This window comes from Alligator sinensis, unplaced genomic scaffold, assembly GCF_000455745.1.
Source record: "Alligator sinensis unplaced genomic scaffold, ASM45574v1 scaffold165_2, whole genome shotgun sequence".
Classification (NCBI taxonomy): domain Eukaryota; kingdom Metazoa; phylum Chordata; order Crocodylia; family Alligatoridae; genus Alligator; species Alligator sinensis.
The window spans coordinates 2,953,250-2,964,746 of record NW_005841965.1 but is presented as its reverse complement, the minus strand read 5'-3'; the positions used below and the strand labels follow the sequence as shown (position 1 = coordinate 2,964,746).

Genomic DNA, 11,497 nt, shown 5'->3' with positions numbered 1-11,497 from the left:
GGATGTGGAGAAGCTTGAGAGAGTGCAGAGAAGAGCCACGCGCATGATCAGAGGTCAGGGAAGCAGACCCTACGATGACAGGCTGAGAGCCCTGGGGCTCTTTAGCCTGGAAAAGCGCAGGCTCAGGGGTGATCTGATGGCCACCTACAAGTTTATCAGGGGTGACCACCAGCATCTGGGGGAACATTTGTTCACCAGAGCGCCCCAAGGGATGACGAGGTTGAATGGTCACAAACTACTTCAAGATCGTTTCAGGCTGGACATAAGGAAGAACTTCTTTATTGTCCGAGCCCCCAAGGTCTGGAACAGCCTGCCACCAGAGGTGGTTCAAGCGCCTTCATTGAACACCTTCAAGATGAAACTGAATGCTTATCTTGCTGGGATCCTATGACCCCAGCTGACTTCCTGCCCTTTGGGCGGGGGGCTGGACTCGATGATCTTCCGAGGTCCCTTCCAGCCCTGATGTCTATGAAAATCTATGAAAAAAAATTTTTGCCTCTTGTAGAAATTTAGGAATTACTAGTCTGATCTCCAACACTGACCATCCCCAGACAGTTCAGATGAAGGTGTCCAGTAAACCTGTTCAGCATACATGGTATGACCATGGATCGAGTCTGGCTATCGCAGGGGCAGGCAAAATACAAGGCTTGGGCCAGATCTGGCCTGCCAGGCCATTCCATCTAGCCAGTGGGGCCCATAAAAATTTTTGAAAATTAATATTTATCTTCCCCTGGCTGCCTGTAAAAGATGACAGGAGACAGGGGCAGTAGGATCCAGGGGGAGCTGGTGGCAGAACTAGACAGCTGGAGCAGCAACTGCACTCCAGCACTCCTTTGTAGCTCCCCCACCCTGAGCCCCAGCTGGAAGCCTCTGCCTAGCAGGGTCTTCTAGAGGCTTCTGGCATGAGGCTGTTCCTGTCTCCCTGCACTGAGGGAAATACAGATAAGTAGGATGGGTGGAGGGAGGCAGGGGAGGAACATGGGTGATTGCCCCAGTCAGGGCCAGATGGGCTGGCTCTTGTGGTCCCAGCGCTGCAGCTGGAAACCACGTGGTGCTGGAGGCTGGTAGGTGGGTGGGGGGAGCAGGAAAATGGCTGTGCAATGTGGGGAGAAGGGGCAGAGAGTTGGGCGGGGGCACGGGGTCCACTCTGGTGCACCGGGGCCAGCACCAGCGGGGCCCAGAGCGGGCTGGCTCCCACCTCTCCCTGCTGGAGCAGTGCAGCTTGGCTCCATATAGACCCTGGCAGCCCAGGCCCCATGTTCCTGCTGCCCCACTCTGGGTCCCACCTGTGCTGGCCCCAGTGCACTGGCATGGGCCCTGCAATCCCACCCAGCTGTTACTGTGTTCCAAATGTCTGCTCACTACTCCTTCCTCCCGCCTGCCACAGCCATTTCCCCACTCTCCACCCTGGCCCCCCTGCCCACTCTGGTATCACGTGGTTCCCAGCTGCAGTGCTAGGACTGCAAGAGCAACTGGGAAGTGGTGCCGGAGCAGCCGGGGGAGGGGGGATAGGGAAGTGGCAGGAGAAGGGCAGCAGTGGCAGAGCAGGGGCAAGAGGCAGTGAGCAGAAGCACGGGGCCTGTGCCAGTGCCCCAGGGCCAGGAGCAGCAGAAGCACCAAGCTCGGGCTTGCAGGAGCCCTGGCAGGGCTCTGCCAGGGAGCAAGCTGTTGGCAAACCCACGCAAGCCACAGCCCTCCACAGTCACCCTCCCCCCACACACTTACAACCCCCCACAAACCCCATACCCACCTATACCCCACATAATCACCCCCACACCTATCCACCCCCCCACAAGTCACACACACACACCCTTCCCCATACCTCACATACCGACAAAACTATACCCACTCTCCCACCCACACCCTCCCACAATATGCAAGAATAAGACTTCATTTTAAGCTATCACCTCTATGTACACTACACAAATACATGTAAATCAGGACAAAAATATTTTTTGAAATGAAATTAATGAATTTTGTAGCACATTTTTGATTTTTATAATATAATTTGGTATTTTTCTGGTTCCAAGATGGCAAACCTCATGCTGAAAGGAGTACTTCTGGGAGGCAAAGGAAGGGACTTCTGGTGGCAAAGGTCAGGGGCTAGGGGGGCGGGGCTTCCGCCCCCAAGATGGCGACCAGGGGGTGGGGCACCTGTCAAGGGGCGGGGCTACCCATGCAGTCCTCGATGGCTTGCCAAAACTTGGTAAGCAGCCCTCCATCCAAAATAATTGTCTGCTCCTGGGCTATCATCGTTTACAAGGATAACAAGAATAACAAGTGCAGAATAATTGTAAAAGGAATAACTGGCTCTTTCTTGTGCTGTACAGAACTTTTGCTTTACAAAGTGTGATCATAGTCTATAGAAAATTTGGATGAAAAATTCAGTATAGGTTACTGAAATATTTTACAGGATTATCTATTTAGTTTTAAAAAAATCATTTGAACTCTGGGCCTAATCTAGAAATTAATAGAAGCTTTCTAGTGATTCCCAGGGGGACAGAGTTTGAGCCCAGTATATATTATATATGTTAATTCAACATCTAGTTATTATACCAGAGGAAACTGAGACATTTTGGTGAGTGAAAGGAAATTAATAGGATTTGGGAATAATTATTCTTTCAGAACTAATCTAGTTTCTGTTTTGGTAAGGATAACCTTCTTTTGACTGTAACAGAAACAATATTGGATGCATTGTATAGGGATATAGGGAAGATAATGTTCTGCAAAATTAAGTTAAAATTATACCAACTTCATTAATTGAGTAAATTCTGTTTGTTTATAGGATAGAAGGAGAGAATTTGAGAGTAATCTGCAAAAATCTGGTCTGGAATTAGAAACAGAAGACAAAAAGGTAAACAATTTTCATCCCATTCAAATAAATTATAATCAAAGAAGTGAAGTTATAAATTGCTAGTTAATGTTTCTAACTTTCTTTTTTGGTAGGATATTATCCACTGTGTTATAAATGATTGCAAGGAATTTCAGTAATATATGTAAGAAACTAAAGCTAAGCAGATGCAATCACCTAACTGGGGAGCTGTCTCTTGATAAACATTGTGAGAATACAGTTGTTGTTTCTGCAGGAAATGATTGCTTTTTATGTTTGAATGAGAAGAAAATAGTTTGCCAGATAACTGAACTCTGAGCTCATTTATACCCATAAACCAAAATCTACAGGAAGCATCCCTAGAGTCCCAGCCCACAGCCTCACCAATCCATGCACCTCAGCCTCTCTACACAGTTTATGAGAAATACCTATTGTAGTAATTGGAAAGTGCTTATATCCTGTTGACAGTAGTATCAGGATGGGCCCTTATGCTGGTGTGTGGTAAATCTAGTCTTTTTGCTTAGGGTTAAAGTCCTACATCATGCATGTGAAGGAGTGCAGGGGGAGCATCTCTGGTCTGCATGTAAAAACACAGAGAAAAATAACCTTGTAAAACCTATGGATCCCATGGAATCTGCAGATAAGGATCCAAAGAGCCGTTGGCTGAACATTACTATTTTATATGGTGAAACACTCTGTTCTTGAGTGCATGTACTAAGTTCAGAGGAATTCTGTAAAGATTTTGGTTGGGGGAGGGAACTGCTGTGGAACTATTCCCTAGCCACTGCTGCAGGCTATAGGGTTGCAGTAGCTTTGATGGTTGCTGATAGACTATGAGTTTTTCAGGTAGATCTGTATGATTGTGAGTTAATCATAGCATACTTGCCATTTTGACATACCTTCCTAAGACTGTCATTTGCTAAAGAGAGAGAATCTCTGTAAAGCATAGCATCATGAGATTCAGGGAGTTTGAACTGCTCTGAGGCATGCTACACCATTTTTGAGATACACAGATTGGTTCAGAGGTGATATATTTTATTAGACCAACTAAATAGTAGCAAACAATTTCCTTTTTTTGCAAGCTTTCGGACACAAACACCCTTCTTTAGGCTGAGGAGAAATCAAAGATTGTAAAAGTCCCCTTACGTAGAAAAGAAACTCCATTTTGCTCAGGGGGATATAGAAAGTGAAAGTTTATTCCCCTGGCTATCTCTGGGTCCTTTTGTGAAAGTGTTGCTCTTTGATGAGTAGATCCGGCTGTCGTCTTCCCTGGTGGTGTTCAATGTCAGCGGCAGATCCCTGACACCATTTCTGATGCATTCTGACTTCTGTGCATCTTAATTAGAAAGAAGGATTTAGCCTTTACTGTGCGAATCTGGTGGAGCTGGAAGTTTCCTTTCGAACTTCCCAAAACTGCAAAGAATATAGGTACCTTGTATCAACCAATCATACAAGTTTTCTTGTATTGAGTGGGGGGAGATTTTGCTCCTATTTTCATTGGATCAATTGAAGCCATTCAGATGAAAGAAAACAAATGCAGAAAAGTTCTGAAGAAAGTCTAGCTTCATATTAATCCTACAGTTATAAAAAATAAAGTTTCGTCTGACATTTGGTTTAATTTTTCTTTTATAGGAATCTGAAAATGGCAAAACTTACTACGTGAAGATCCATGCCCCATGGGAGGTTCTGATTACATATGCTGAAGTGCTGAACATCAAAGTCCCCATCAAGGAAAATGATGTTCCCTGTACTATAGAAAATCCCATCGATTGTATGCTTTCACCATTTAGGCTTCCAGAGAAAGTGATGCATCCTGACCCAGATTACTTCACAGCACCATTCAGGAAAGATAGACAGGAACTCTACCTCATTCATGATGAAAGCACCTTCTTCTCACCATCAGTGAGAAACAGAATAGTATGTATCTCAGCCCTTTGGTTTACATGTGCATACAGAATTTAACAGTGACCTATAGTGTGGGGGAGAAGGAAAGTATATGGTACAGTATCCTCAATTTTTGCACAGTGAAGCCAAGTGGCATTTGTGAAAACTGTTCCTTCATTAACCTTATTTAGAGCTTCCTCGTTCACTGGAGCCCTGAGAGGCATTGAATTTTCCCTATGCAATAAATGCTGCAGTGTCTCACCCTCTTCTTTGAGGAAGATTGAATCCCTCAGCAATACCCTTTTCATCCTTCCCTGTAGTGTGCTGTTAATCCAAGTTAAAACAGAAAAGACTTAAACCTGCATGTTTGCATCTTAGGTTTTCTATATTCTAACACGATGCCCATATGGAACAGAAGAAGGAAAGAAAAAGTTTGGGATTAAAAGACTATTAAGTAATGGCACCTACACAGCTGCTTACCCTCTTCATGATGTAAGTATTCTAGTTTTGCAGTCCCTTAGGTATTTCTTAGTCCAGGTCTCCTCCTTCATTTGTTTTACTGGCTGTGACTTCACTGATTCAGGTCTCCTCCTTCATTTGTTTTACTGGCTGGGACTTCACAGATGGAAACAGAAACTCATTTGGTCTCCAACCCTTCCAATATCTACTGATGACTCTTGTCCTTTCTCCTGTAATGTATAAATAAGATTTGCCAGTCCTGTTATACAGTATGTAAATTTATGGGACGTAAACAATTTCAGCCAGAGAGGGTGCATCTACACATGCATTAATGGGTTTTTCCTTATGTGCGTTAAATTTAGTATCTCTGATGTGAGGTAGTAAATTGATGTGCATTAGGCTGCCCCAAAGCAGAGTAGCACAAGCATATGCTTTTTTAGGTGGTGCTTAATGGACAATAGCCTATTTTACTGCACATTTCTGTAATAGCATGGTTTTTTATGCACCACTTTAATGTGCAGTAAAATAGACTACTGCACATTAAAGTGCATGTGTAGACATGCCCAGAGTGTATTAATATGACTCATACAATAATATATTTGTATAAATGGGATATGCTATATATTATGAGAAATTATAACAGTTATATGCAGTAACATATAATGACAAAGAAACAAGTAAATGAACAACATCTTCATCTGAGGCCATAGATACTGCAAGTCACATCCACCTGCAGTGTAAATCTCCACTGAAAATAATAACGTTAACCCTGCAATAAATTTGGCCCTAAAAGACCACATAGTTTGATAAGTGCTTTATGATGCCTTCTGTGGGCAAAATGTAGGTACAGGTTTCTCTCACTTTATGCAAGTTCTGTGTGTGCGAATTCACTCTTATGCCATGACCCTTTTTATACCAAAAATTCATTGTATGCGAGGTAAATTCACTCTTATGCGATCTGTGTGGTGGAAGCCCGCAGTCAGCTGCTTTGTGCGGTGCATTGTGGGGGTGATGCGCACCAAAATATAGTCTCTTGTGCGGATCTGTGCTCCTCACTCATTGTCTGCAACACATTTCTGTACTTGCCATCCTATTATGATGGTGCCCTGTGCTTGGTGAGTACCAAAATTGTCTTGTAAAAGTGGTAGAAATGGGTCTGGGAGTCAGTACAATCAAGGTCTTGGAACATATCTCTGTTTGTTACATTGTAAAGTAGGTTTATGAGAATTCAAGTTATGCACTGTTTTCCAGGAATGCATGTAGAGCATAAAGTGAGGAAAACCTGTACTATAAAGCTTGTAGGAGTAAAAGCTTTCTCTATTTGCTATTTGCTATTTTCCTGCTAGGTGTGTTTTTAAAGAAAAGATGTCTGAATTTCTCTCTAGTCCCTATTTGCAGTGACAAAAGGGAGCTGTGCCACTAAGCACCGACATATTATACTGAAAAGCTACCTCCTAGTAACATTTTAATTAGCTGTTTGTGGGATTAATCTAATCCCTTATTTATTTTTAATAATCATTTGAAGATAATTATAATGCCTGCCAGCATTTTCAATTACACGTTTACTTGATTGATTTCTAATTTATGGGTCTGCTTTTTGAGAACTCTGCTTAATTTTTGTTGCAAGTGAATTAGAGAAAGAGTCTAAAAATGAGAAACTTCCCATTGAATGCAGTGTTATCACCTATTCGATGGGATGGAAATTGTGGCTGTTTACACAATGTCAGCTTGGCACAAGGCCCATACACTTGTTTTACTTGGGCACCTAGCACATTGTGGGCAATATTAAAAACAGATGATAATAAAATAGCAGCACTGATGCCAGAATAGAGGTTCCAAGAAAGCTTTTCCATTCTGTGTTAGTAGTACTAGCCCCCAAACCATGAGTTTGTTTCCCAAAAACCATGAAATAGAAGTAAATATCAAGAGAGATTTACAAATGATATATCTTGAGTTATTTCGTTTCTAATTTTGGAGCTTTGAGGGTGCTCATGTACCACTCTTTCAACTTTGTCTCCACAACTGTAGACTTAAAACAGAAGAAAAACTGGAAGCTGAAGTTTTCTCATAGTCAAATGACATGTGAAGCTAGGGCTCTGAGACTTGATAAAATAACAGGTGTCACTAATGACACAGTAGTTGTAGTCCATTCATAAGGAACTTGCGTAATGCATAACATGACAGGAAGTGTGCGCAAGTGCTCACTACCATGAAGTTAAATTCATGGCTGTTACTTAATTATTGTAGTGGGTGTTCACTTTCCAACCTCAAGCCACAATGGTGATAGTAGGTAAGGCAAGTCCCTGGGTAGATGGAAACCAAATTGATACTTTATCATGTTTATACACTTCTATCTCTCAGTGCAAGCTTTTTGACTATGGAATCCACCATGAAAGCATGATTCTGACCAACAGAGCACTGAGGATTTGAACTGGGGTTTGTTTAGGAGTAATGTAGGGCTTGTCTACATTAGGACAATTTGTGCTAATGTAGGTACATGTTGTCTAAATGTAGGTGTGTTATACTTGTGTAAACCTGGCTTGCATCTGTGGCTTTCTTCAGTGAGTACAAGAACAAATCAGAAGTACAAAACATATTTTCCACCAATGCAGCCTGCCTATAAGAGCTTAACGTTAAAATTTCTGAAATGTCCCAGGGGCCTACTGGTACACATGTTGTTTTAAAATATTATGTGTAAAACTTGGAGTATAGGGTTGAGTGCCAATAATTTTACTGAGTTGTGTTGCTACTAATATACATTTCTTCACTGTGTTGTATTAGCGTATTGATGAGCTGCTTTGTCTCTCTAATATATGCACACTCACACAGTGCCAGTACTGGAAGAAGTCAAATGATCCACACTGTGATAATGAGAGATACACGCTGTACATGGAGTGGGCCAGGTTTTTACGGTTTTTCAAGGAACAGCCTTTGGATCTCATCAGGTAAACTATCAGTTCTAAAAATCATTTATTGCACTTGGCCATATTTAATGGGTTTTCACAGCAGTATATGCCTGTATTCATTTGTCATTTTGTTCCTCTTGGGAACTTTTTTATCCATTTGTAATGTTTAAGGAAAAGCAGATACTTAACCAGGGACCAGGTGCAGAGAATACATAGAATGTATTTTTATTAGCAACTGGCAACACTCTCTACTTCAAATCCTAAAACTGTTCCAACCCAATCACCCCAGGAGAGTCATTTTTCTGATTCTGCCTTGCATGCAGATGAATTTTTACAGAGGACTATTATGTGCAAGATTTTGGTCCAAGGTAGCAGGTATTTTACAGAAACAACTGAACACCATTTAAGATGGAAGTGTTTTGAGAATGTCAGTGACGTTTTGTCACCATTAAATCTAATCTGAAAGGACTCTTATTCAGTCTCAGATGTAAAATCCCACCTTAATACCTGAATTCTAAGCACTTGGTCCCTTTCTCATTCTTACATAGAAGTGCATTTCTTTATTGACATGACACATTTCTCCCATTTGTAACACATCCTGCTACTTTTTCTATAATAAAAAGACCGTTCTTTTTAAACGATACATTTAATCCTAAATTCTGCTTATTCATTTTGGTGCATAACAGAGGTAAATTCACATTTATATAACAACATTGTGGGTAGGGGAAGTAATTCCTTAAGTGAGAGACCAGAAAAAACAAAGGCAAATAAGGTCATCTGTCGTGCTTATTCAACACATATAACTCTTATTTATGGGCTACGTTCTGACCTTGCTTTAGCAGCATGACAATGGTTTTATTCTGTTGTGAGATCAGAATTTGTCCTATAGTCTTAATTTTGCATGGACCTTGACCAGTTTTGTCTTTTTTAATTTTTATTGTTCCTGTTTCCTGTCCAATATCATTGTGTGTTGCAGGAAATACTATGGAGAGAAGATTGGAATCTATTTTGCCTGGCTGGGTTTTTACACTGAGATGTTGTTCTTAGCAGCAGTAGTTGGCTTATTCTGTTTTCTGTATGGTTTGTTTACAATGGATGCAAATATGAGCAGGTGAGTGTAATTATCAGAACTACATTGAAGTGGAGGGCACTACTTTGTTATCAAAGCAGAATTATAGTTTTTAAGTGTCTATCTTAACACTGCTGTTGCATGTTTTCATAACTGCAGCTGTTCAGGATTTGCTCCATATGGAAGGAAGTCAGAATTGGCATTCATATATACTGAAAAAATATATATATTTTTAAAATATCAAGTAACTCAGGGTGTGGTTATAGTGGTTCTACACTCACTATAGAAAAGCAGGAAGTAGACATATTTTTAAACAATGAATTATGTCACTCTGACACTTGTATTCTAGTAATAATATTACATTCATCCTGAAAGATCCTTACATACACATGTAAATGGACATTGAAAAGTGTAAGTAGGTCACTTCACTTGCCACTGCTATTCAGCTTCTTGAGGTTTAAAATGCAAACTTTAAAATACATCTTTATTGTTGCATAGTGGTACACAGGAAAGAAGAAAATCCAGCAAGTTGAAAAATAGCGGAAAAAACTTAGGAAAGTGGAATATAGATATCAAAGTTGGAATTTGGCAACAATAATTGAGTTAATACTGCTGGTGCTGCCAAAATAGTATGAAAAAAGTTTGCCTAGAAGAACCTTGTTTAGTATGTCATCTGCGAGTCTGTACAACTGTCACAGTGTGCTTGTAACAGAATTCTGCCGTGGTACTGGTTCAACCGGGGTACAGGGGGATGCACACCACCTGTACTTCCTGGCTTTTTCTTTGAGGGTTCTCAAGACGTGGCCTGATTACAGCTTATATCAGTTGGCTTGGGTATATCATGTGCAAAACTAAGAACTGGAGCTTTGAACTGACTGAGTTTATCATGTATTTGAAAGAAAATGTAATGCAGAGCATCTGAAGAAATTCTGAAATTCTTTTCCTCAGCAAAGAAATCTGTGACCCTGCAATTGGAGGAGAAATCATTATGTGCCCTCTTTGTGATGTGGATTGTAACTACTGGAGATTAAATACCACGTGTAGGCCATCAGAGGTCTGTATCCAGTTCTGAAATCATTAGCCATTTTTTGTTTCCATTTAAATTCTGGTCTGTTACTGAACTGTCCCTATGCATTTCTGTTGCAGTATTCCCATTTGTTTGATAATGTGGCAACTCTGTTTTTTGCGATTTTCATGGGCATATGGGGTAAGTAATTTAAGTTTAAATAAAGTAATGAGGAGATCTTAACAGAAACTTTCAGGGATGTTGGCATAGCCTTTTTATTGTTCTAGATCAAACAATAATTACCTGAACAAAGAATAAAAATAATTTAAAATTGTGGAGGAATTGCACAAAAAATTAACCTCTTGTGCAACCAATATCCCTTTGGATTTGTGGTTACAAGCCTATTTTCACAGAAGTGGTTATTTCTAGATCAAGTCCTACTGTCTGTGCTTTCTTTTCCTATTTGTAACCAAAGCTGCTGTAAACACACCCAGACTTCCATAGGGGATGGATGTTTTGCAGCTGTTAGCAATTTAGAACATGCTGTGTCTTTTTTTCCAATTTTGCAATAAAATGTTTCTTCTTCTGCCCCCATAAAGTGTATTTCTTCCACTTCTGACTAATGGCTACCACACTAGAAAGCAATAGAGAGGCACAGGGATTATTGTGGGTAACTAAGACCAAGACCAGTATGCCTCTGCACCAGAGAAATTCATACAATATGTATGGACTCTGATAATGCAGAACGCAGATGAATTTAAATGAGATCCCTGAAAGCATGCCTGTTTTAGTCATATAATTTAACTTGTACTCTAAGTACAAATTTCTGTGAAGCAAAGCTTTACAACCAGCTTGGCTATGAAAGTATATTACAGGAGCTGGGATAGTTTATGGAGCAGATAGGATGATAAAAAGGGAATTTTAGCTCTCCAGTCAGAGTGTGTGATGCATGGAGTTCTGTTTGCAGTCTCCAGGTTGCAGTGCAGAGTGGTGGGTGTTTGGTTTTTTATGCTTCTGGATTTTGTTGGTCTTCACATAGGGCCAGGATGAACTAGGTGTTGGCCATAGCCAAGGCTGAGAATTTTGACCTGACTGGGGTATGCTGGTGCTTCTGCTGGGACATAAAAATTGCAGCGGTTCCTAGGCTGGATGTTTTTCTTCCTCTCCTCAGATCAGACCAATGACCAAAATTGGGATTAGGAAAGAATTTTACCCCACAGTCAGACTGGCACAGATGGCAAGAATTTTTGCCTTCCTCTGTGGTGGGGAGCATAGTCCCCTTCCTTGGCTTTCTTGTGTGTATTTTAACAAACTATTTCCTGTCTTTGCTATGGCAGGATTTT

The 11,497-nt window shown here is 41.1% G+C and overlaps 1 protein-coding gene across 8 annotated transcripts in view; it reads left to right on the top strand.

The window, feature by feature from the left end:
• The window catches only part of ANO5 (anoctamin 5), a 102,806-nt gene that overhangs the window by 64,060 nt on the left and 27,249 nt on the right, over window positions 1–11,497 (top strand). For all 8 annotated transcript variants that reach the window (XM_025200375.1, XM_014518549.2, XM_006020710.3 and 5 more), the window contains 7 exons: window positions 2,786–2,854; window positions 4,463–4,747; window positions 5,093–5,206; window positions 8,003–8,118; window positions 9,056–9,190; window positions 10,097–10,202; window positions 10,295–10,355. In XM_025200375.1, coding sequence (XP_025056160.1) covers window positions 2,786–2,854; window positions 4,463–4,747; window positions 5,093–5,206; window positions 8,003–8,118; window positions 9,056–9,190; window positions 10,097–10,202; window positions 10,295–10,355 — 886 coding nt within the window. The remainder of the gene's footprint in view (window positions 1–2,785; window positions 2,855–4,462; window positions 4,748–5,092; window positions 5,207–8,002; window positions 8,119–9,055; window positions 9,191–10,096; window positions 10,203–10,294; window positions 10,356–11,497) is intronic.